Raw genomic sequence first — 27,798 nt, forward strand, 5'->3', positions numbered from 1 at the left:
CGATATGGTGACACGCGAGGCTAATAAATTCGTTATCCTTCATAACAAGCAAGGTGAAAACTACCGGCATGGGAAAACGAACCATCGGACCCCCCCGCGCAACATGGAGAGTGGGTTATTCTCGCCCGGCAAAATTTTCCTTTTTCCTTTTATCCTGTGCCACACTATGTCATCCCTTGGCGCACAAACACACCTTTTCCCCCGAGTGACGACCGTAGTGAACCGCTTGCGTGAATAAAGTGCGTGTTGGAATATGGTGCCGCTCTGCCTTGGCGCTGTTGTGTTTTCGGTTCCACCTTATTTCGCGCAAAATATCACTCCCACACACACCCATTATCTATACGGCGGACGGTTGCTGATTAACGACAAAACAAGTGACCACTAAACACATCAGTGTAATACACACCCGCAGTTTATTGGTTTTGTTTTCTCCCACGCAAGGAATTAATGAGCCACCGCCGACCGTTCGCTTTGTTGGCAGCGCAGGACCTTCGCGAACCTACTTTAGATCAACGTATCAAGCGTCGTGATAGCGTAGGGAGGGGGAGGGGTGACGTTTGAGCTAATGGTTTCGCATAAAGTTATGATAGCAATTTCTTCCTGCGTTATCTTAATCGGTATCGTAAAACCTCCGCTTGAGAATCGATGGCTAATGTTTTTTTTTTTTATTGGGGTCGAGAAGACAACCAATTTATTACGCTACCTTAGACGTGAATAAAGCTTATCTGCTTTCACAACGGTATGTATGTAAAAATAAACAGAGCCATTACATATAGAAACTAGTGGTGGGAGCTCGGAATCGGACCTACCCGATTCCGATTCCGTGTTGGGAATCAATTCCGGAGCCGATTCCGATTCCGGAGCCGATTCCGGAGTCGATTCCGGAGTCGATTCCGGAGCCGATTCCGGAGCCGATTCCGGAGTCGATTCCGGAGCCAATTCCGGAGCCAATTCCGGAGCCGATTCCGGAGCCGATTCCGGTGTTGACTCCGGAGCGAAATCAGTCCGGGAATCTCCATGCGAATGGATCTTTTACAAGTAAATTTGGATTTTTGCGGTTATCAATACGTAGTATGATTGGACCCAAACGCCTTTTTTATGGCGATGCCGAAACTGACTCCGTTTGGTAGCCGATTCTAATTTATGAGCCATTTCCGATTCGATAGCCGACTTCGATTCCGGAACCGATTCCGGAGTCGATTCCGGAGTCGATTCCGATTCCGGAGCCGACTCCGGAACCGATTCCGATTCCGGAGCCGACTCCGGAACCGATTCCGATTCCGGAGTCGATTCCGAAACCGATTACTATTCCGGAGCCGATTCCGGAATCATCTTTGGAGCTGATTCCGGAGTCGATTCCGATTCCGGAGCCGATTCCGGAATCGATTCCGGAAACTGATTCCGGACCTACTAGCCGGAATCGATTCCAGAAAACTGCGGAGCTAGCCGGAATCGATTCCGACAAAAACTTCATTTTTCCCATCACTAATAGAAACCAATAAACAAATGCAGTACATAAACCAAAAAAACACTTCGTTGGAGATGCCGGGTATCGATCCCGGTACCTCTCACATGCTAAGCGAGCGCTCTACCATCTGAGCTACACCCCCCCCTTGTACATCTAACACAACTCTAACGCTCCTGGATTTCAACCTCATCCACACAACCCACAGAAGCATGAAACACAAACTAATCGTACATAAATCTCTTTCGGCGAAAATATCGAGCTTTTTGTGCAACTGCTTCTTTTGAATATAATTACCTCTCCCCCGAAATCGTCCTTGCGTATTTTTACGATGTGCTACCTTATTATGCAACTTTTTTGTCTGCCTTCCTCATCACACAATCGCTCCTATTTCCATTCATGGCACCTTAGCACGCAACAAATAGCAGCCAACGTACGAAAAAACATATTTATGTAAAAACAGCCTTTCAACAGACGTGTCGTTAATTATGATTTATTCCATAGAAGCCCAGAAAAGCCACCACACACACATACACAATTCGTTCCCGTTGACCGGGGCACTTTTTTCCAACCCAATGAAGCCTCCTGTGTATGGGTGGGTTTGTGTGTGTCTGTTTAAGAGCAAGTGTGTCAGAGGAGAAACATAATCAACATTGTTTGCATTGGAAACGGCAACACATTAACCCGTGGACCTCCGTCGGTAGAGTTCATACGTCCCGACAAGGGCCGATAACGGCGGCTTCTTCTACCCCCGTACCACAGCAGAGTGTAACGTGTTGATTGGTAAGTGTGGTTCGATAGAACTCAACCCCGGTTCGTCGCTCAATTGAGCAATTTCCCTTACAAGGCCACACACACCATTCCGAACACACGCCCTTCGGTATATGGATAGCTTTGATGACTGCATGTAACCACACGGGCGAACGGACATACCCATTGGACACACAACGGTGTATATGTGGGTGTGTGTGTTGTTTACCCATCAAAACAACTGAACCGAAAGGGAGCTTTTATCATTGATCAGAACACTGTCCACAGTGGATGGGACTTCAAACAAAAAGTGTGTTCACCTTCGCCTAGAGAGAACGCTAGAGAAAGAAGGCTCTGGCCGGGAGGTTTTTTTTCTGGTCCAGATTAAATCTTTTTCACAATCGGACCGCTTCGCGATTAAATTAATACGCCTCGGCGAATGCGATGTGGTCGGTCGAGCAGTGGCTATTTCTCGTTTTCCCAGCTACTGCTACGAATAACAAACGCGCAGGCATGCAAACAAGTATGCAGAAAGGAGGGATGGGTTGGAACGTTTCATATGAAACATAATACCATTGCTGATGCATTCCGAAACGGAAACCGAATGCAACTTAGCGGGAAAGTGTCTAACCCTGATCTTACTGCCACAGCAGCGTAAGGTTCATTCAAAGGCCACACAGGCGTTCTATTGAGAAGACAAAGAAACAGTCCATTGAACTCTCTTTCTCTCTTTCCTGCTTAAGTTAAGATGAGACTAAACATTCACTTGATCGGACTCATATATTCGCACTTGAATTTAATGCACACGTTTCTGCTCATCGCTATCGTATCTAGGAGTGTATTTTCACCCGCTTCAAGAGGAACATTAATGAAAGATCGTTGTTACAATCCCATGACCGTAAGCAAGGTATCAAAAGTGGCACACCATCATCACGATCGATGAATCATAGCTCGGACACGACGATCAAGAGGTCTATTTCGGTCATAACTCTCCCCCTGCAACATGCCCGGCTAGCTCAGTCGGTAGAGCATGAGACTCTTAATCTCAGGGTCGTGGGTTCGAGCCCCACGTTGGGCGCAGGAAACTTCCTTTTTTTCTCTGGCAATTGGAAAAATGATCAATGACATCTCAAAATCGTAATTTAAAACACCATCGATAACAAACTGGTTTAGCTTACTTTACTGGTGCATTTACCATATATTTTTGTATTATTATTAGCTGCCAAGATTCATCTGTCATTGGGAGATGTACAGACAACGACGAATTCAGCTTACAAGCATAATACCCTGTTTTAGGTGCTACTTGGAGTCAGTAGGAGATGCAAAACCCTAACAAAACTAACTAAATGTACATTAACGTCACCAAAACTTTTATCTGCAACAATCTATCCCACCAACAACCAAAGCCACTTTCTGTGATACCCATAATGATAATCTAACTTTACACCACACAAAACTAATGGCGACCAGGTTTCACTGTCTCTCCGGCGGAATCGATAAACACAGTGCAAACGGTCCTGCTTTTGACGTACCAGTTGCCAACTTCCACACATTATGATCATTATAATGTTGTCTGGTTTGTGCTGTGCGCAAATGTGGTCGTAACTACCACGGATGATATAAACATCACGATTGAAGCGTGCCCACACACACGCGGCAAAGCACACGCAAACCGGTGACGGTTAGTCTATTTCCTGTCCTGAGTGTAACCAACACTTATGCTTGGGCTAAAAAAAAGGAGAGGTGGTGGTAATTTGACCGTGATTTTGTGCATGATGCCGGTGGGATTGAGCGATGGAGACACACAGTTGTGACACATGTGGCAAAAAGCCATTGGTTCGCGGTTGGCTGATAATCCCCGTCTGTAATTGTATCGTGACAATCAAATCCAATGCTCACCGAGCGAACTATTATTCGAGCTAATGCTTGTGTAAATTTGCATAGAAATTATGTTTACTTCGAAAAAAGTGCTGTGAGCAATGCGAATTTTGTTGTATAGCCAGTGTGGGTGAATTGATGGTACTGCTGGGGTAAGCTGACAAACAGCAGCGCGCGAGACAACTTATCACTGTCCCGATGCAGTTCCACCTCACCACCCCATCGGACTGCCCACTCCCACTAGCGAGATGCAGAGTTCACGCCTGCCTGATTTAGGTCAATTAGTTTAGTTTCTAGTTTATTTATTTTTCCTTCTTTTTTTTTTGTTTCGCAAAACGGCACAGACCACACTCTCCCTTCACATTCACACATGTTGACAAGGGTTTGACATCATTCGGTCGAGTTTTCGATGACCTTTGGTCGGAAAGCTAACGCAAAAATAAAGCAAATCATAGCCAAGTGTTTGAGCACAAAGGTACAGGGCATACCGTCAGAATATGGAATCAAATGAAAAAGAAATATAGTCAATCCGATGTACAATTTTAAATACATTTATGTTTATATGAATTTCACCTCGGTGTACGGAGTTGTCGCTATTTTTTTCAAACACAGCTTTACTTTCCACGCATGAAATATTAAGTAAAATGTGTGTATGTAAACCTCTTGTACAAGTTCAGCATTGATTTCGAACACATCTCTATCAAGTGGTAGAGTGGCAGGCCGAAGTATCAATCATAACAATGCATTGTTGTTCGTTGTTTCAGGAGAGAGTGTTGTTATGAATTAATTACTGCATGCCCGTAGCGACTTTACTACATTACGCAGCCCTCAAATAGGTATGCTTGTTAGACACATCATAGTGTTTAAGATTCATTGACTAACTGCACTACAACAAGGTATGATTAATGTTTCTGAAGTTACTTCTAAATAGAAAGTTAAAATGATGGTTTCAATTTCGCGATTAACTCGATTCTATCAAGGGGATTAATATCAATTTGTTCCATATATTTAAAGATAAAAATATTAACAATATAACAGAAAAAATATTTAGTCTCCTCGTCTAGACATACAGGGCTGCACATATAAATACACTCATTAGGAAAAGAGAAAAAAAAAAAACAATTTCTCTAGATATAGCTTTACATGTTTCCCAACCATAACCGCATACAACGACATTCGATCCACCGACTATTACGTATATGCCAGGTGACAAGCTAGCGTAGTGCGCTTTTTTCCTCTTCGCAAGATTGTGAAGGTAGCACAGCCAGTCGGGCAGATATTTCATATTCGGAAGCATCGAAAAACAGAACAAAGGATCGTAAAATATTATTACGATTTTTACGAGTAGCGAAAACCCACGCTATGTTGAAGCAACACATTTTGTTTTCGTTCACCTTCTGATTGTGCGCTTCACCTTTCCATCAGTTCTGTTTTCCATCATGTTTGTCCCTGCAATTGCCCTCTTTTGCCTTTTTATATCTTCCGACACACGATGCCCGTACGAATCACTAATGTAATGAACAAATACCCATTGACATGAGAGGCTTCATATCGTACACATTATGAGCACACACGAGGCAATAAACGTTCTAGGAATAACGGGTAGTGACAGGAATATCAACTACTAATTTGTTGTGTTAGTATTGATCAGTACAAAGAAATTATTCAATAGAATTGTATATGTACCATAATGTATATTTATACATCATCTGAGGTTACTTTCCCATCCTAGGTAAAATAAGCGTATTTCATCTCGGGTTTTGCAATACGAACGGTACGGGCGAAAAATAAAAAGCCCTCCAACAGCGTGTGGGTTGAGAGAGTGTTGCAACAACACTGGAATGCAAAAACTTTCTTCCAAACACTCTCAACGGTTCTTAACTTTCAATTGCGAAATGGCCCTTAGGATAAAATAAAACCAAATGTTTCTGCTGCTCATTAAAAGTTTTCTACCGGATGATTTAAACAAAGCTTTCCAGACCTTTACACATTGAAGGGAGGGCCTGGACAGTAGCAACATTTCTAAGTACGCTGCAAAAATGTGTACCATTTTTTCGAAGAACTTCTTGAATTCTTAGTGAAATTCGATGATTGATTCAGATGGATTATAATATTAGAATGCCAAAATAATCCTTAGAAACCTTAGTCGGAGATGTTTGTGGGGATGGTTTTCCAGGAAAAAAAAAACTCTCATTCTTATTTCTATTTTGAGCATTCTGGCCTTATCATGGTTATAATTTGACTTTCATCCAAACATTCAAAACTTTCGGGATTATACATATGCGTGTCCTATTCAACTGTTAGTTACGATAAACCACTTTTGTACTAAATTACAACTAAAAATAAAGCACTTCAAATTTAATCTTTTTGAGACCACAATTTTGCGCCAAGTGGGTGAACTACAAAAATCGATAAATATATTGATTAATTCCAGTTCTTTTGACTGAAGGTTTTTGAAACTCACTGAAAAAAGACGAAACCATAAAAATGTCGTTGAACAAAAAGCATTAAAACGGAATGACGGATAAAATTGTGTGTCGGGGTTTAAAACCAATAGAAAGCCATTGCCCCGAACAGAACACGGGGGCCCAGAATCTGCCATAGAAAAGAGCGTAGATAGAAATCAGTAAAGCGAGCGACATCGCCAGAATACAAACGAGATTCAAATGATGATTAATGGCGAATGCTTTGCGCACCCAGATTATTCGCTGGTGCTATTCTCCAGTTTCCAGCGAGTGCCGCAGCCACGCTCGAAAGTCCCCAGAACTGACGGTGAGTTTGTCCCGTGTCTTTGACGGCGTGATGCCCTCGAAAACCGCCGCGTTCCAACTCTGCCCAGATAAGAGACCGCGGGGTGAATGAGGCAAAGCAAAAGAGACCCTCCGCCTGCCCCTCCACGTACCCCGTCGTGTCTCCTCGGGCGGGAGACGGAAGGGAAAATTCAAAAACCGGAACATGAATCATTGCCCTCAGTCCGAACGTGTCGGTTCGCGCTTGGAACAGTCCGGAATAATTCGCATCAGTTGGTTCGTGTCTCGTCACCATACGTCCCCACCGGCAGAAGGCCATCATCATCTCCACGCAAAGTGCACCACCGCGGTAGCGAGAGATAAAGCGAGAAGGAGAGAGACAGCCGACCAAATAGGCGCGCACTGTTTCGCGGATGTTACTGACCTCTAATCGTTTGGGTGTGCGTCGTCGATCGAGAACTCGCGAGCTTCGCGCTACCTCCTATGCATTTGTCAGCACAGACACACACGCGGTTGATGTTTTGTTTACATTACAGAAAGTTTACACTAGTCATTAGCAGTGCTTGGCGCTCGGGAAAGAATCGAGTTGGAATGGTGTACAAGTAGAGACATGCAAATATTGTAGTTTGCATTACTACTTTTAACATTCTATGGAAATGGAATGTTTCTTTTTTATTGAAATTCCTTAGAAACATTTTAGAATACAAAACAAACTACGAACATGCCATAAATTATGATTGGTGTGTGTAGTCATCAAGCGTCAATTATATGTTCCCAGTAAGTAATTGGACAAACATAACAATGATAACCCTACATTTCCAAGGAGATACGAAAGTTAAACAAATGTTTAACATGCTCTGTTTTCGGAAGAGACAATCATGATGCTCCGGCACAGCGATGAGTCATTGGCTTTTAGAAACTCTGTTATGTCCTACTCGCACAAAAAACAATCTTTTCCAAATCCACAGAGCACCCCATAAACCCGCTTACGAATAAGCATCGCGTTGGTCGGTTGAAGGAAGCAACTCATCAACAAGCATGTCTGCTGCGTAATGCACTCGCGGGCGCGCGCGCGCATACACCCGAGACTGACTAGACACTTGCGGGTGCTGTGTATTGGTGTTAGCAATAGAAAACATAGCGGGAAATCACGGCAAGAGAAAATAAAAAAGCGCATACGGATTAGGTAGGGGAGTGTGCTCAAATTTGTGCAAAATATTATCAACACTGTGCGCACACCCCGCCGGGTATTTTGCTTGACTCATTCACCGTTCAGTTGCTCACTTTTTTATCTGTCCACGGGTGTTCGGTGGTGTTGGCAGTAATGATGTTCGCTGCAGTATCTTGAACAGCTTTCAACCATTGTCAACGATCTGCACTCAACGACTGACCGTAATGGAGGTTACGAATGATGGACACGATGTGTGGTTGAAAGTACAATGCATTAACGAATAGAAAGACACCAGAAGATATAAATTAAAAGGTGTGGAAGCTTGTTTTCTAAAGTGTAGATGTACGTCAACCTAGTTCAATCAATGTTCAAAGATAGATGAAGCAAAAGAAGTGGATGACACATGTGCAGCACAATATAAGAAATGTGTGCTTGTTATTTACACTTCCCTTGTTATATTTATTTTCAATGTGTTCAATAAATAATAGAAAACATCTAACGAAAATGAACCGTATTGGTTATTTAAGAAACAGTACAAAGCTAGCTGGCATCATAACAGTAGCTGACAGCTACACTGCTTTTCAATCTACCAGCTTCCTTCTAGAAATACAATATACCAATAATATTACTAGCAACGAGACTCAAAGAAGATGATTCATGTGAGTTGAAGTTCTGATTACATCCCCTCCAAGAACACAAATAATACAAAACCATTCAATAATGTTCAATCCTATGTTTTGCTTCACAGTGTCAGTGAACCAATAATTCCTAATGCGCACTTCGTACCTATGATGACCTCAAGGCAACTGTACCATTCCTATTGCATTTCCATTTATGTACCATTCCTATTGCATTTCTATTTATGTAATAATTCTACCATTTACTTGAATGTTACACTATCCAATTCAATTCAATTCACCGTCCACTACACCAACCATCCCCGAGCACTTTCCAATCAGCACTCTGCGTTCTCGCACACTGGAAAGGACGTTCTCCATTCACGCTGAGACGGACACGTACAGACGCTTCCTCTTCAAGAATGCAACCTTTTTATAGCCCATATTTATGTGACGTTTCATACGACCTTACCGAACGCGGTAGTGCGCCGATCGACATCGTTCGTAACGCTTCAATTAATTTTTGGGACATTTTAAACGCACGGAGTGTTAACTGGTTTATGTATTATCCGACTTCGTGTCGGACGAAGGACACCCATCCCCAAACTTCCGAAAGGTGGAGACACTGAAACACACAACAAACCCACCAGTCACGTACCGTGCGGAATCGTAAGATACAAATTTTCGCCCCAAAAGCGTCCACTTTTTTTCGGACGAAAGCACACCGAGCGCTAAAATGCTTCCAAATTACTACATTACAACATGCTGCGGACACCAAAAAGCTAGTGTGAGAGGCTTCCGACGGTTTCGCATTGGGTTTTAAGTGTCCTTCAAGCGCGTGTTGGAGGTTAATGTTGGTGCGATTCTTCGTACATTGGAAAACGGAGTAATTGCAGTGAATCTTCTAGGCATATTTGTTGAGAAATGAAAACATTCAAACGGTTGCGCAAACTCTATCCAATTCCATCGAGTTCGGTATGTGAGTTTTGGGTTTAATAAAGTATTAGAAAACTGTAAATACACATGTAAGAATAAAACTTAACTATCTCCGAAAAATTTATTTCATCTTTGACGCAGATTTGCAACACTTTCTCAAAACATTCATTAGACTGATTTACTCAAACATTTTTCAGACACCAATCTCAGACTTCCTTTTTTCAGTTAGATCATTAATATCATATTGAAAGTAATTTTAAAAAACTCATATCCGGCTCTGCTAATCCTGGTTATGCAACAGGCACTGGGAGGCATTTAGACAAAAAAGTACACATCGTCCTCAATGCCCATAACAGCTTTGTAATAAAAAATAAATAAATCCTAATCCTCAACGAGATCCTACCTTTACACAGCGGCAGAGATTTTGGAACGGCAAAAATACGAAACATTTCTTATGCTCCCCATCATCCTAGAATTACATTTAGCTCATCCGGACACACCAACCAGATACAAACCCATGCAAACACCATACTACCTAATCCGCAATTGACTTTGCCCAGATCTTGTGTTTCTTTATTTCTTAAAATCTTGGGTAACTTGTGTAATGTTGAAGAACCCTTACCTTTCCAATGGAATGAAAAAAATAATCCCTCGTATAATAAATTCACGATGATAAGAGATAATATTTCTTAGGAAATATGAAAAACGTGCATACCTTGTCAATCTATACAGCGTGCCAGTTGGTTTCATCAAATGTCTGTTCATTTGTTCAAGAGAACTTCTCAAGAGATGCGACCGTTCTACTGGGAAACGAAAAGTTCGTGACATAGACGCCGTAAACGTATCGCATGGTTACTCTACTTTAGCACTCCAAATATTATGCAACCATATCCAGCGTCTAATCCCACGCTACAATCCCGCGTGAGATCATCACTTCTGTTTCTACACACGTAAAGATATCTTGTGTGGAATGGCATGCAAAAGTTATGCCACGTACGATGTTTTCCAACCCACCCGCATTGTCGACTACAGTTGACAAAACTCAAACAGAAACCAAACTGGAGCGCAACATTAATAATCCGAATGACATGTAAACGCAAACAAACGAAGTAATAAAAAACGAACGAAAAAAAAACAAAATCAATGATGGTGACGCATGAGAGTACGGGAGGGAATGGTTCAAAAAGTTTGAGATTGTTGGTTTGGATAATTAAAAGAACCACACACTCGGGAGTATCATTCACACGAGTGAAAGGCAAATGATAAACAAGAGTGTAAACCACAGACCCAGACACCAGCAAAGTGTTCACCAGCATCACATCTTGGCAAACATAACATTCTGATAACTTTAGTGTTCTGATAAAACTGGTGAAAAATGTTTATTTCTTGCAATGGTTCTAGCACTCTTTTCACAATAATAGTAATTAAATAAGGAGCAAAATTAGGGAAAAGTAGCTCCAGGGCGAGACTTGTCACGTAGTATTTAATCTAAAAATTTGAGGCATGGATATTATCTCGATCTATCAATTGAATTTCAGCATTAATGCTAGAATCAACAGGACCGGCCAGTCACTCACGTTAAGAACAAGCCTCAATATCAGGTATCCATACCCAGTATGCAGACCCACACGAAAATAAGACGAAAATCTGGAATAAAACGTTTATTACGAATAGAAAAAAGCACAATCGCCACTCTGATTTCACAATTCGATACAAAAATTAGCCAATCTCGGTCTCATCTCACCTCAATGTCACACAGCCAAACAATTTAGCAGAGTACCTCAGACCACACCGAGCACCGGGGGAGAGAAACCACTTCGATCTGCCAACAATCACAGTCACGTTCCGTATTTGTTTGACATAGAGCAAAAAAACACACACTTTTGTAACTTTTAATTGCGCTTGCGTTGCTGGACAGCCATCACTCCCCGCCATGTGCTGTCAACATCAGTAGAACGTCAACTATCTTTTCTTTTTTAAAAAAAAACCTCCAACGCTTTTAAATGGTGATACGTGACCAGATGACGTGCTGCAGGCGTTCTAATGAAAATAGCTCCAATCAACAAGGCATTTAATTTGATCTTAACAGAACAGGACAAGTTTGTGTCAGCACTGTTTTTACTATTTGTCAAGAACAAGCTGGAAAACGTTCGAGGGTCTACACGGCACCATTATGCATATTTATGAATCCTCTTCCCAAATGCTGAAATTACTTAGCTCAGTAATAGCTCAATCCATCGAATCTAAAAATCCGACTTTTTAACTTTTAAAATGACTTCGAAGATCGCCACATTCATACAAGATAGTAGCATAATAATCTGTTCAGAAGAAACATTTTTATCTTTCTGGTTGCTACCTTTTTAGAAGCACGTGTACTATTTCTGAAAACTTCACCATTCGGTCTGTTATATTAAAATTACATGGAAAGCCGTTTGGAGCTGACAGGCTTATCTACAAGTTGCCTCTGTAAATAGAGAAAAGAAATCCCGTCTAATGATAATTTAGCATGATTTGCATTCAACATGTTCTCGGGAGTTGGGAAACGATTGCAAATATCATTCAATTCCCGGAACGTTCGCCCTAATCCTTCTACCTGTCTCGATGCTCCTAAACCCTCGATTTCACCCTGAGCTCTTGCACGACGAAGCGTCACGTGCCATTCGAGCGAAGGACGAAAATACTATCTCCACACCATCGCAACGCATGGCCAAAGGATTAGAGGCGAAGTCAAACATCACCACAGGATTAGGAGGAAGTTGAGAAATCAAGAGCCAAAAGCGGAAACCTATTTCAAGCTGTTTGCCCTTTTCTATTTCCATCGCTTATTTCTACTCTCTCTCTTGGTCTAGGTTTAAAGTCGTAAAATATAACTAAGCAATACCCATGATATCTAAAACACACGACTTGAGACTGTTAACAATACATTTATTAAGTTTTTCTTGTGTGTGTCCACTTACCACTTTCGATGTCGTTGAGGAGCAGCAGCATAAAAAGTAGCAGTAATCCACATTTCAGATGCATTTTTTCGCCCGATCAGCCGGAACCGGATGGCCGCCACCGATCGTGCTGTGGTCTGAATGGGTGCGAAAGTGCCGTCGTCTTGCCCCACGTCTTCGACCGCGTCGTGCCGGATTAAGTGAACAAAACAAACAAAAAACCGGACAGCTAGAAACTACACTACGGATCGACGATTGCTGTGTAGCACTTTTGGCGCACACGTTTTGCAGACACTCGCGCGTTTGATTTCACCCGTTTATTCTTGATTATTTTCCTCTACGATGCGCGCACAATATAGCTGCTACTACTGGCCGAATTGATGCGCACTCATCGAGCGGCGAGAACTTCGTAAAAATGATCCGAACAAGTGAATCAATTCGCTATCATGATCCTTTGCCTTCAAATATTGCCTACACATGCACACAGACAGGCATTATTGTGATACAAGGGAGTCGCCTCTTTGTACATCCGCCGCCACAGCACACACACACACACACTCACTCCACCCACACCCCACACGTACAAACCACACACACACACACCGGGGGCGATTTTTAGCTTTTGCCCTTCATATGTGCACTCTGGTTTTGGCCTTTCCTTTCAATAATTTACTTCAATTTAGCATACACACACACGCGCGCGCACACAATTTACTTTCTTCGCTTGATGTTCACTTAAAAATACGGAATTTTGTTGTTAAATCGAGAAACGATCCTAAAATGTGTAAAACAAGAACACAAAACAAATTAATACTACATTTAAACTAAGAAACAAACACATTAAATGCTATTAACATAGAAGAACAGCACCGAAGAACAGCGTATGAAAAAAATACACACACGCACATGAAATCAATAATGTAAAAGGACTCAATCAAACATGTTTAACGCTTTAGTGAATATTTCACAAAAAAATTAAAACAAATTGCTTTCACACGAAACGAAGCAGATCGAACCACAATATTAGCAGAAATGTGCCTGAAAGAGAAGAGAAATAAAAATATTAATTAGTACAAATGGCATATGATGAGTTTCTAATGGTGATTCAGTTATTAAACAGATTGATAATTTCAATAAGAGCATGTAAAAAAACACATTGTGAGTTTTTGATTGGGAAAAGCTGGGGAAAGTACGACTGTACCCCCTGGTTGTGGTGTAAATGCCCCCAAGCGTTTTGGTATTGCCTGGTTCATTTGCGCTATCGAATATATGTTTGCCACCCTTGCGCTAGGCAAACGTTGTCCCCCTATCCTTGCAATCGGTACGCACACGCTGCATGAGCAAAGGTATAGCTCCACGACATCTCCACACTCTCACCCCCTTTTCCCCCGAAAGATTGTTTGTCCAAGTTTCTAGGTAGGAATTGTTGCTAGCTTCAAGCAAACATTATGTTTCTTTGTTTCTGTGCAAAGCTGCAAATGCTTCGGAACACACGAGAGCTTCAGGTGTTCCGAAACGCCACCAGAGCCCGAGAGCAAGGACTGGTGAACAGGTTTTCCTAACAGAACACATGCCAGAGTTTCATATGTTTTGTTGTTTCCCCTGTCCATTTTCTACAAACCAAGCGCTATTTTAACAGCAGCCCGTCCTTTTTCGCGCTGCAGCATTGCAGAACCACTTTGCCGGAACAATGAAAACGCCGCGAATGCGTATGGTCCAAATATATTTCCAGCTCCCACCCTCCTGCAGGCGAGGAGAAGCTGAACAACCAAACATACAAAAAGTCCTTCGGAAACGGAAGCAACAACCAGAGCACGCAGAGCTGTTGGGGATGCTTTCCCAAGTCGCCCTTTATTAGCCAGACGGAGCTGGCTGAGCTGTACTACGGATGAATATGTTTTTGAGGGAAGTGCACCAACTCTAACACGACTTCGCACATAAACACACTCCTCGCACACACAGTCCAGCATACAGACTCTGGCACACGGAAAGTTCGCGACAAAACAAAAGGTCAGCTGTTTTTTTTGCCTTTTCTTTTTCCTCCCTCTCGCTCTCTCTCTCTCTCTCACGCGCGCGCGCTTGTGCGCTTTTCCATTTCCCTCCAAGCGTTTGCACACAAACACACATACAAGCGAACACAGCATGCCGTTTGCTCGTGAGATGTGTGTGTGTGTGTGCCTCTAATTCAGGAATAAAATTTGCTCCATCAGTGTGTGTTTCACTTGCACGCCCGTAGCCGAGCATTGTGCATCTCTGTCTCTCTTCCAATGTACTCTCTCCAAAGAGATTCTATTCGGAAAATTCATCTTCCTGGTGGCGTTCAGTGTCAGTGTGTTTCATTTTCTTCTGTTTCATTTTTTTCCTTTTGGTTCTTGCTGTGTTGATATTTCTTCGTCCCCAAACACCAAACACGCAGTCTCGCAGCAGCGAAAAACAACTCCCGATCGACAGCGCGAAAAATCCCCCCACAACAACACAACCAAAACTGCGTTAAAGTCGTTGGTCCACCGCCACCAATCTCTGTAGCTTTTTTTTTTTTTTTTGGGTACTCTGCTGTGTGATAAGTTTTTCGTACACTCATCGTGTATCACACACAACAAAGAGAGCTTTTCCTTCGGATCGTAAATGTTGATGCTGCTGCCACGGCACGGAGATGCGTATGTGTTGTTGCTGTTGATGCTTTGCTTTATCGAGGCTACGCTACACTGCGAAGAAAATTCGATGCACAGCATGTTTGGTGTGGTTACTAGGAATCTAATCAATGCTCTTTCGATGCTACATTGCTAGACGTTGCTAGAGTTATATAAAAATCGATTCCTATACACTTCTGAAAAATATAATCTAAACAAAAAAAAGTCTCTTAAAACACACACACAATGTTTACGCACATTAAACTACTACAACTGTTGTTTCACAGAATTTCTGTAAAAAAAACGCAGTCAAATAAACAACCAAATGTTTCATATTGTTTATTTTCGCTCCCTGATCGACACTCACACTCATAAACAGAGTATGGCTACAAATACACAGCGCACAAACATAACGATAGGTGAGACACATACTGTAGGCAAGAATTTACCCTTTTTCGGAACGGTAATATTGATAAGAGCTTGAAAGCAATCAACATTAACTCATCAGCACGATAAAGCACGCTCGGCTAATAAAAAAACACGACCATCAACATAGTTCAAGTAACCCAGCTACAACTACAGCGGAACAAATATAATTTGGAAAAAAAAAACGGTGCTATATACATTCAAGTTTTGCTTCTTTTCATTCTCGAACGTGTCTAAGTCGAGCGTAAAATTTCACCAAAACACTGTACCACATGCTAAACACAACACAAAGAACCCTTCGCCAGACGGTATGCCTCGGCGAGAAGCAACAACCGACCGAGGCAACGCAATAATAACGTTCGTACAAAACACTCGCACATCTAGCATCAACCCACCGTATAAATTTTATCAACCATCTTCCTGATACAAAAAAGCACTGTAAAATGGTCGCAAACTCGTCTGAACACTGTACAAAAATTACTCGAAATTAACGAAACACCATCGCTGTTGTGCCTTCTACTGCGATGACAGATTTTGGGCAGCTACGCGTTCGTTCGCCGTCGTGCGTCGAGCAATCTCGTCGAGTCGTCGAGTCTTTGTTATCCCACGGCACACGGACGGTGGCACTCACGCATCAAATGAATCCTGCCCGCCCGCAGCAGCACCGGAACAGGACGACCAAAAGGGGGTGGTCGATACACACAGGGCAGCGACACTGGAATGTGCTGACTGAAAACACACCACACACACACACACAGCCGGAGAGAGAGAGAGAGAGGAAGAAAATTGTGCAAACTGAAGAGCATGAGGGCACTCAGTGCCGCCATCGCTTTACGGCCAGTGCCAGTGCGCAGGTTCGCAGTTGTTTGGAGTTGGGTCCTTCTCCGAGTGTTCATTCCAGTGGATGGTAGAGGGCATTGAGCGCTTTCCCTCTAGTTGCGAGTGTCCTTATTGTACAGAGATACAACAACCAGCAGCAACCAGCAAAAGTGGATGCAGCATGCCAAAGACTCCCTTCCTCCCTTTCCTTACACTCTCCGCCTCTCAATCGAATCGAAAACTCCCAAATGTCACAAAGATTCTCTCTTTCGTCCTTTTGACTCGCTTCTTATCGTGGAAGCTCTCACGGCAGAGGAAAAATGACACTCTTTGGGTCACTCCCGTCGATGCTATCACTCCCACGCACGTTTTTACTTTCACCTCTTCCTCCATTTGTCACTCATTTTCCGACACAAACTTTGCTTGAACAGAATCGTCCAATTGCTGTGTTTACAGTTTCAGACACTGTTCATGTTTTTGTTTGGGTTGTGGGATGAGAACTCCCTAAACCAAAAAAAAAAAATACAAATAGCCTCAAGGCAATGGTGGTTTGGTATTCAAAAGCAAGCGCAGCATAAAAGTTAATGGGTTCGATTAATCGAACAAACGTTTGAGAGAGCACGGGAGTATAATAAAAAAAATAACTCAAACACACACACAAAGCACACGCAACAGTGACAATGGAGACACAGTGCACAAAAGTGCATTAGCGGAGAGTGCACTCACTCACACACCGCACAATTCGTATTCGGGTGGCACTATAAATAAATCCTTTTAGCAGTGGAAAGAGTGGACTGCGTGTGTGCCAGCGTTTACTTCCAGTGCTCGTGCCTTCACATTCGCTCCGCCGCCTTGGTAGTGGTCTTTTTGTAGATTGGAAACGTTTTACACACAATTGGTCGGTTAAGCGTTGCACTTAAGGGGTAGGCATTTTGTTAACCGAGCCAAAAGCTCCTTAATGGAGAAGACGTGTATGGAACATTTTTGCAAACATAAGTAAGTTTTTTTTTAATATAAGATAATAAATGGATGAATATTAATATAATAAGCATAAACATGACATTATTCATAATAAGAGTTAAGAAAATTTGGTTTTTTGTGTCTACATTTTTATGTTTGTTCCAGAGGGTTCAAGGTAATTTGAAATAAAAAAATAAACATAAAATAACATTATTCCTTTGTAACAAGTCCAAAAAGGATGTAAAGAGAAATTTCAACCAAGTGTTGAGTTATACTCATGAATAATTGTACAATCGTTTTAAACCAGTTTGACTAAAACGCTCAAGCTATATCCGAAATTCAGCGCTATAATAGGAAAAAAAAATACAAAACAAAACATTCCGGTAATCCGTACCCTTGAAATTTCGTATTAAAAGCAAAGTTTCTTGTCTCCATTCATAATGTACTATGTTATAAAAGAATTTAAAAAAAGACACAATTCAACACGAAACATTAAATCCACCAAGCAGCAGTCTGAATAGAACATTCATGCAGTCTCCAGTTTCAATGGAAATACCTTAATAACAGCGTCAAACACAGGAAGTCTGCGAAGCTGAATGCATGTATAAGTGCGTGTGTGTGTGTATGTGCGGTTAGTGGTGCACGGAACCACCACGCGTTAATTAAATTGTCGCAACTTGGAGTTGGCAAAGACCGTGCAGAGACTTACACACGTACAAACTGTGCGACGCACAATTTTCAATTTAATTTCTAAATTTGAAATCGCGAACACAACACCAGATGGTAGGCAGGGAGTCGTTTATTTGCTACGGCATGTTGCCATGGAAAGCAGTAGTAGTATTTCCGGTGCTGCAATGAAATGCAGCCTGCATTTGACAGTTTTCCCACTAATCGACAAGTTGTAAAGTTACGATGACTTAGGTCATACATGTTCTGCAATGTATTTTAAGCTATCAAAATCAGACATGCATGGGAAGCATAACATTGGTACAAAGTATAACAAAAAAAAACAAAGACCTTGGAAGAGTCCTTCTTATACTGACTTAAAAAGGTTTTTTGGGAATTTTAAACAAGCTCACAAATCACAATTAAGTCGTAGCGACATCTTGCACCAATTTGAAGCGATAAACGCAGTTTGTTCTCTACTTGGTACACCATATGGCTCTTGATTGAGCATTCAAACAATACGAATTTTCCATCTTGAAAACAATAAGAGAAGAAAGAGAGATACATAAACGCTAGCACTATGATTTAACATTCATTTCAAATATTTTGTTTACAGTGAAACAGCAAGCAAACCAGCAACTACGAACCGAACAATATGCAATGACTTTTTAAAAGGATCGTATCACTCTCTCTCACATGCTCAGTTTTAAGTCATCGATTGACAGAGCGAGTGATTTTAAAGCTCGGTAAAAGGATGAATATATCGTCTACCAGTAGTAATAGGGGGGGAACCCCCACATATTAACTCAACCAAAGCATTCCTTTTCGTTCGTTACATCCCTGCCCCACAGCCTTTGCTAGAGTTCATAGCAATAGCATGCAGCGACAAAGCGCACCCATTATCAAACGGGAAAAAAGGGAGCAATAAAAGGAAAATGTGTTCATTCAGAGAGAAAGAGAGAAGGCGAGCAAAAAAGAGTGTGGAAGTAAAAGAGAGAGAGAGATGCACACATACACACATACACCCACATTGATCGACAGGGTCGACGAACACACAGAAAGCACGTCAAAACCAGCGGGCAAAGTCAGCGAACTTTCGTTCTCATCTGGTTCTTCGTTTATCCTTGTGCAACCCGTGCAGCAGTGTTGGGTGGGAACGGGACGGTGAAACACGCGCATTCTTCGCACATACATACACACACATACAGCTGCTGCATGTTGATGCGTGGCATGAGCCAACCTGAGAAATTTTAAACACTCACACTAAGACCCCACGAACACACTTCTTCCACACGTGTCCTTGCTTGTAAGGTTTCCCTGTCGATGCGGGAGATGATGATGCTGGCGCGTTCTTTGTTTGGGGCCAGCAGTGAGACTGCGATGCTACCGAATATCTTCCCAAGCTAGCTGACGCTCTCTACTGCGTTCTGCGTTGGCAAAAGGGTTTTGAAATTTTATTTTTCTTCCTCGCACCAACTTAGCACAAGAGTTTGGCTTAGATCGAGCGGGTTTTTTTTGCAGTTCGTTTACCGTTTAGCTCGTCCTTACTGTATCGCCCCACATAAAGCCAATGAGCCACTCAACACATAAATAAGCATTTTAGCTCTCCTCCAAAACACACGACGAACTGATCGAACACGATGCCGAAAACAATCTTCGCTAATGATGTTTCGATCAAAATTCCAGCGAAATCTTCTGTTTTTTTAAGCTTATCAACATTTCGTCTAATAAAAAACACTTCACAAGAGAGGTTTATATTCCGTTTCTCATGCTCCTTCTCTTGGTATAACTAAACCAACAAAGAAAAAAGACACGAAAGACGATGAACTTCGACCGGCGGACACGATGGATGAAACAACCTTCCGAAGGGCACCGGATCGCTATTATCGGATTCGGTCGTTCGCTTCTCACTTTCGATTAGAAGCACTGACTTCTGCTCCTTCCTCTCTCTGCCTCACTCTGGGGCTCCACACCCTACGAACCCTACTTCCAGCCTCACAAAGCTGCTGGTGCGTTTTGCTTCCGAAGAAAAAGTGCGCTAAGAGTGAAGAAAATTATGACAAACAGCCATGCTCTCCAGACACGACAAGGATATGCCGGCTATAAATGGAATAGGATCAACCGCAAAAAAAGCATCCCTTTTTGCTTAGTTATCGGTTTATCGTCGCCGAATGGGACAAAATACCTTTAACTGCGAGTGGAAAGGAATTGGCGATACTTCTAGTGCCCGGGCCGGAATTAACGGTCGGATTGCTTCCAATGGCAAATATGCCAATAATTTTTATCTGCCTTCGGTAGTAAGCAACCTGTGTATGGCATCTGGTGGGGAGTGAACAAACGGGAATAATCGAGTAATTTGACCTTTCGACTCTTTTGTCGGTCAAACATTATTTTGCAATCAGCATACGGTTACGTTTTTGCTGTCATATGTCACTATCGTTGTTACGGAGCAATCATTAAGTGTTGGAATTACAACAAGGCCGCCCTACGATCACGTTCTCTACATAACCCCGGTGCTCAATACGGAACAATTATATACAAACACACAGAAGACTTTTAAAGTAAGGAAATATTCAAGTGTTTTCTATTCTCACAATTAAAATACTTGAGCGTGTGTCGTAAAGGAGGTAATAGTGTACCAAAAAGTTTATTTTAAGGATAAGTATGATATTAACAACATTGAGATGTAGTTTTATGGATGTACGCGATAATATTTTAACTAAAGATTCAGACAGATAGGTAAATTCAACACCACAGATGTCGTAATATTTCAGAACGTTGTGGGCAAGTCTTTAAACACAGCACCACAGCAAAACCTTATCTGTCTAGTAGTGGTGGGAGCTCGGAATCGAACCTACCCGATTCCGATTCCGTATTCGGAATCAATTCCGGAGCCGATTCCGATGCTGGAATCGATTCCGATTCCGAAGCCGATTCTGGAGTCGATTCCGGTCCCGATTCCGGAGCCGAATCCGGAGCCGATTTCGCAGCCGATACCGGAGCCGATTCCGGAGCCGATTCAGGAGCCGATTCCGGAGCCGATTCCGGAGCCGATTCCGGAGCCGATTCCGGAGCCGATTCCGGAGCCGATTCCGGAGTTGGCTCCGGAGCCGATTCCGGTGTTGACTCCGGAGCAAAATCAGTCCGGGAATCTCCATGAGAATGGATCTTTTACAAGTAAATTTGGATTTTTGTGGTTAGCAATACGTAGTATGATTGGACCCAAACGCCTTTTTTTTATGGCGATGCTGAAACTGACTCCGTTTAGTAGCCGATTCTAATTTATGAGCCATTTCCGATTCGAAAGCCGACTTCGATTCCGGAGCCGATTCCGGAGTCGATTCCGGAACCGATTCCCGATTCCGGAGCCGATTCCGGAGTCGATTCCGGAACCGATTCCTATTCCGGAGCCGATTCCGGAATCAATTCTGGTGTCGATTCCGGAGTCGATTCCGATTCCGGAGCCGATTCCGGAATCGATTCCGGAAACTGATTCCGGACCTACTATCCGGAATCGATTCCAGAAAACTGCGGAGCTAGCCGGAATCGATTCCGATAAAAACTTCATTTTTCCCATCACTACTGTCTAGGGTTGGGAGTCGTGTTATCTTCTTTAATTGAGTAAAGAACAAAAACACCACAACTCCCAGACCTAGACAGATTTCGACAAAACCCGAGACACATTTCGACCTTCATTTTTTCTAACATCATCGCCAAAACAACATTCACTGGGCAGGAGTAGATCAACTTTCGCAGGGCACACCGGAGGCAATGTAATGAGCCGCATTTAATTTCAACAACATCTACAATTGATCCACACTTACAAAATGCTCGATAACTTTATGACTACCCCGAAAAAAAAGAAGAAAAAGAAAATAAACCACCAACTCACGGGCGGAGGCAAAATGGCGGCAGCGGAAAGTGCATCTCAGGCACCCCGAGCACGACCTTAAATTACACCGCACAACAATACCGACTCGACCTGCCGGTTACGAAACCATTGAAGCGAAGAAAGGGAGTCACCACCACCACCACTACCTGCCATGATTGTGGTCGGGAATAAATAATTAAATAACACCAGAAGCCAAAACACCACAGACCAGTCGAGCAGCGGCAGCAGCAACTAGCAGCCTCCTCCAATAGTCAGCCGCGGCGAATCACCATCATTCCATGGTTCCAGCCGATTGTTCACTACCCACCAGCACATCAAACTGGATTATGTGCCTGCTGGCACGAGAACTTGCCAGCTATCCAGCAAAGCTAGCGGCCCCAGCACCCGGGGGGACTTTGTGTTTCTATGGTGACGCTTAAGCAAGATATCGTATTGGGAGAGCGCGGCGGTTTTTGGCGGTCGCACACACACACACACACACACACACACACAGATTTGGATATCTGCCACCAAAAATCATTGCTTACTGCGGTCTTTGCTAAGGGTTGGCTGGGTTTTGCTCCACGCAAACGAAGCAGAAGCTCAACCGACAATAAAATTTGGAATAAAAAAGGGAAGAATAAAAAAAGGCAGCAGCAGCAGCAGCAACATTCATCAAACCCATAAAGCATAACGCACCCGAACACACAGGCACTGGCGATGAAAGAAAATATTCAACAAGTTCAACACGTTTTAAAAACGGGGTGGAAAACTATACACCCGTGAACAACCCGGATCGATGAGAAAAATAAACCCCACAAAATGCACTGCTCCTTTTTCGCGCCCCCCCCCCCCCCCCCCCCCCCCCCGTGAAAAAACGTGAATTGTGTGCGTTTTTTGGCAACGGAAAATGGCAGCGATGGCTTTTCACAAGCCTTCCACTGTCAAGTCATGCAATTCTATACCGCTTTGATGACTTATTCAGGTCAGTCTTATGCGCAAACGAACCACTCTAGCATGTTTTGTGCACAAATTTCGCAAACCCGCACATTGGTGGTGCTGGTGTGTTAAATAATTTTCCCGAGAAAAAAAAGCTTGAAAGTGAAAACACTCTTCTCGGTCGAAAATTCGTTACATTGAAATGAAATCTTTGCCACGAACGCGTCGTCTCAATTCGTTCTTTCGAATTTTCCACGGTCACACACAGTGAAGGAGTACGGTGAGCGTAAATTTTTATTTCGCCACGAATGGTTGCGAACACTGCGAACGAAGCATTTTTTTTTTTAAATACAAAAATGTAAAGTAAATAAGTAGGAGAAAAAATGAAGTGAAAAACAAAAAAACGCCACACATAAAAACAATTTCCCAACCCGACTTAATGACCAAAAACGCTACAACTCACCAACAACAACAAAAAAAAGAAGAACAAAACGTTACGTGACGCGTTACGCCCGGTGGACACTTTTCCGGCAACTATAATGTGCCCCCCTCTCAAACGATAATTGCTCGCCGTGCCGGTTGTTTGGAGCCCTTGGCTGGTTCGTAAAATTGTTGTGATTATTGGTTCCGCCGTGGCCGTGTTGTTCCTTCCACCCCGTGCGACGGGTAGGTGGGAGGTGGTTCTAGCAATTATAACGGAAACCCCCTCCCGGCGTAAAGGGTAGTTCATCATTTCCGACTCGTCGATCTGTCATCGGGTCCGTGTAATGTCCACCAAAGCGTAAGGGGTCGAAATAAAAAAGGCCCTCCCTTTCCCAGCGATTAAAAACGAATCCAATAAGAAGCAAGAGGAACATAACAAAAACCACAAAAAAAAATCCAATGCGATTCACTTCAACTTCCAATTTGGTGGCATTGAAAAGCTGGCTGACTTAATTAATGAAAACAAAACCCGGGTTCTCCCCCTCCAGATGTAGTATGCATCATCATCATCCCGCGTCATCGGGTTCGCGACATTCGAAGGTTTTTGTTTTTACAAGCAGGGCTGGCTGGCTAGTTGGCTGGTTGGTTCGCCAAAGGTTCTACTCTATTGGGACACGGTGGCCAAAACGCTGGAAACAATTTGCTGCCCAAACAAAGGCGAGGGATCGCATACAGAAACAAGCCAAACACGAACGAACCTCGGTTGTGGTGGAGTGTGCCTTTTAGTAGAAACAATAAGAAAACAAATCGAGCGCCAGTGAAAGCAACGTTTGCCGAAACGGTTGGATTGATCGGATGGATAAAGTTGCGGGCGCTAGGGGGCATTGATCGAATGGAGAAACCAAAACCCTCCAATTAGCAATTTCGGTACATTTGGGTTCTTTAAAAAAAATCACCTACAAAACACAAAAAATGTCGTGTTTTAATCATTCTATTCTAAGCGAGCATTAAATGAGAGATAGCTATTAGCCAGTCACTTGAACTAAACTAGTTATTCCTTTAGTTTGTGTGTGATTAAAAGTATCTGTTAAAATAAAATTCAGAATATATAAAGTAAAGAAACTAAAACGATAATAACTTACTATCTACGGCCTCGTCCATTCGAAAATATCAATGGGGCCCTTTCCGTTTGAAGCTCGTAGGCTGAAATTTCAGCCTGTCAGCTGTTTGGATTATATAGCAGATTTCGAGCAGCTATCTAAGTGTGTATAATATACAGGTGGGCTTATCTCAAGGTGTATACATTTAGAAGGCTGATTTTTATCGCTTCTGTTTCTGAATGAAGATTTTAAGAGTGTTTTGAGTATTCGTCAAGCCTCCAGAAAGCTCGTTTGAGCAAAAGTTTTCACTCGTTCTGTCAAAAAGTGATATTCAAATTTGGTTATAAAAAAAATGCTATCAGACCACCTGGACTACATACACTTTGATTCCAGATTCCATCACCTGATTTCTTTAATGCACCTTGGAATAAATGTAAACAAAAACGTGTTTTCGAGCAGGTACTCGAATCTAATTCTAGCTTTGTGGCTAGAATAATCTAGACTGAAAATTGCAGGCTAGTTTTTTGTGTGGTTTTGTATGGAGTATTTACATGATTTCAGCCTCCAACTGTCAAGCTCCATACAAAAAACTAACTAGAATCGTGAAAGCCCTCAATATAAAACATTATTATCTAGAATAAAATACTGACTTCAACAAGGTATCTTAATGTGTGGAACACGTTCTTCTTAACAAATGAAAACTAATATAACATAAAACACTACTACATACATCAATTCTAATACAATGCAACGGGTAAGGCTAGCTGCCGAACGAACCAAAACCACACACTCGTGCGCGGTGGTCTACGTTCAATATCCCATGATTCAGGAAAATCTCGTGCAAGTTTGAGGGTCTTTTGCCTCCTACTGTGAAAAAACCAAACCACGACTGCAACCAAAAAAGCAGCGTGGAAGAAGAACACTTGCTGCACTTCGTTCTCAATGCATTTTTATCTCCGGCTGTCATTATTTTCTACTCTCTATCGCTCTACCGCTCCATCTCACCCTTCCTCTGGGCGTTTCTCTTGCTTACCCCCTTACCCTCGAGGCAAACGGAAATCAATGGTTTCGGCGCCACGTCCAACAAGACACGATAGTTTTTTTTTTCTTTTCTTCTGGTTAAACCATAAACAACCGATCATTCGACCGGAAACGGATCGTGAAAGTCTGTCTTGCTATTTCTGCTTTCGAAACTGTTCTTTGCCCACCCCAGCCAATTACGGTACGGGTGAGATTAAAACAATAAATACATTTAAAATCTTAGAGCACGAAATCTCACGCTGGGTGTTTTAAGGCAGACTCCGAGTAGGTGCCTCAATATATCGAAGCTTCAAAATGTAATTCAATTTCATCGAGCATCATAATCAATGACATAATTTCAGTCTACATTTGTACCATAACTTTAGCTTCAATTTGTACCAGTACCAGATGTAATAACCCACTAAAGCAACACTTTGTTTAAATGATTCATTCTTGATCGCTTCAATAGCTCTTGTTGCCATTGTGGCTGCACAAAAACTGCATTGGTGTTTGTTAGTTCTTCTACAAAACAAGCGAGATAAATAAATACGTTAGTCTGAAAACAAACACTGGCCAGAGAGAGCGAAGTAGAGTCAAGGGTACAGGGAACAGACGCTTTGGCGCTGTGCCCTCCTGTGTAGCAGATGTTTGTTTGTTAACCGCACGGTACAATTTTAATCTTACTTCGGCCATTCACGATTTGATTTCAGCTAAGCAACTTTGGTCTGAGAAAGGACAACATGTTTACATAAGCACCTTCTTGGGCAGCTGTAGGTCCCACCCTGTTAAGTAACTATCCAGTTAAGATGTAATTGAATTTTCTGATTGTAATAAAATGCGAAATGATTATTAGACGCGAAAGAAGTGCTCATTATGCTCACCTAGGCGTTACACTAGACAATGGTGCACAAATTATGTTATAAATTAGGTAATGTGAGTCGCAATTGAATGACAATTAAATAACTGAATGCAATTTTAATTTACCAAATGACAGTTGAGTTGACAGTTGAAAATGAATGTTCTGATATACATATAGAAATAAAATTTGATTTAAAGCAGTATTATTGAAATAAAAGGCTTACACAGAGTTCCAAAAATGTCTATAAGTGTGTTTCCATTTTTGGGCGTATTATTTCATGTTTTCTTGCTTACTCACTTTTTTATACACAATCTTGGAAACCGTCTATTATTACTTGAATCTAACTCTTACTGACAAATGTCTTTAACAAGCTCTGAAAACATCTAAAAACCGATGTCAAGAAAGCATCAAAACTGTACAAATTCGGCATACCAATTTTAATGAAATTTTTCATTTATACCTAAATTAAATTAGACTGTAATAAAAAAAAAGTAAACTGTAGATAACATTGATGTGAAATGTTGAAGCAGGAAGTTTTATAATATTTGAATTCCTAACAATTCTTCATTTAAAGGGAAGCATTTCTACTTTGCTAAATATTTTAATATGCTGTAGGTGAAATGTGCTTGGCTACCAGACTATCCAGTTGGACATTCGTGCAGTTTTTCCAAACATATGGTTCTGCAGCCAAATGTATCATTTTTAAGTGGCGCACGCCCCAGACTTCAACCCTATGGTTTAACGTATGTGAAGTCTCAGAAAGATACATCAAGTAATAGTTCTATGTACAACTGTACTGAAAGACAACTTTCATCGGTCGAAAGACTCATCCAACAAGCCGATCACATTCAACCGACTCTTTAATGATTTGTAAACAAAATGTAAAATACAAAATCATCATCGTAAGGCAGATGACTCACGCCTCAATAGGAGGATGCGAATACGTTTGCCATTAATTAAACAATTTAAACGGATTTTTTGAACATCGTAAAACATTTTTCAAACAATCAAAAATCGATCAAACAAAGCTCACATCCAAACGGGGTTTTTCCTCCAAATTTCAAGCTTTTTTCTGTAAACCAATCCCCTGCCATTAAGGATCAGCACAAAGGAATGTTTGGACCGAAATGAAGAACATAAGAACGTACCAACACCCCGCCGCACGCATCGAGGGGATGTGTCTTGCTGATGTTGATGGCTGGCTTACGATCCACGCACTTCTCTTCAAACGCAAAGAGCCCAAAGGGTTCGCTTCGGAGACACATCAACCAAACAAACTGACACTGGCACACACACAAACATAGTTAAACGCAAAAAAAGCATCTCCCGCCGAGCGGAAACGGGTTAAACCGCGACCAACCAGAGACAAATATGTTGGTGCCTACACACACACTCAAATACAGACACAAATGCACACATTCAAAGGGGAATATGTGAAAGAATAGCCAACGAGAGCCGTCCACCAGACACGATCGCGCAAGTTGGCCCTCCTTGTGTATCGTTATGGCGTACTGGCGGACCCAAAGGCACATCGAAGAGGAGAACAGAGCCACCACAAAGTGTGGTAGTGTGTGTGTGTGTG

At 42.2% G+C, this 27,798-nt stretch overlaps 1 protein-coding gene and 2 non-coding genes across 11 annotated transcripts in view; 1 reads left to right on the forward strand and 2 right to left on the reverse strand.

The window, feature by feature from the left end:
• The window catches only part of LOC1275648 (disintegrin and metalloproteinase domain-containing protein 10), a 61,617-nt gene that overhangs the window by 32,028 nt on the left and 1,791 nt on the right, over positions 1-27,798 (reverse strand). For 5 of the 9 annotated variants that reach the window (XM_061654787.1, XM_061654785.1, XM_061654793.1 and 2 more), the window contains exon 2: positions 12,525-13,278. In XM_061654787.1, the coding sequence (XP_061510771.1) occupies positions 12,525-12,588 (64 nt within the window). In that variant the 5' untranslated portion in view covers positions 12,589-13,278. Of the gene's footprint in view, positions 1-12,524; positions 13,279-13,409; positions 13,542-27,798 lie in introns of all 9 variants that reach the window. The other 4 variants (XM_061654790.1, XM_061654791.1, XM_061654788.1 and 1 more) reach the window with 2 other exon arrangements.
• Trnaa-agc (transfer RNA alanine (anticodon AGC)) lies at positions 1,538-1,610 on the reverse strand. The gene has a single exon. It is a non-coding gene; the product is annotated as a tRNA-Ala (tRNA).
• Trnak-cuu (transfer RNA lysine (anticodon CUU)) lies at positions 3,221-3,293 on the forward strand. The gene has a single exon. It is a non-coding gene; the product is annotated as a tRNA-Lys (tRNA).

This window comes from Anopheles gambiae, chromosome 3 (genome assembly GCF_943734735.2).
Source record: "Anopheles gambiae chromosome 3, idAnoGambNW_F1_1, whole genome shotgun sequence".
NCBI classification, from domain to species: Eukaryota; Metazoa; Arthropoda; class Insecta; order Diptera; family Culicidae; genus Anopheles; species Anopheles gambiae.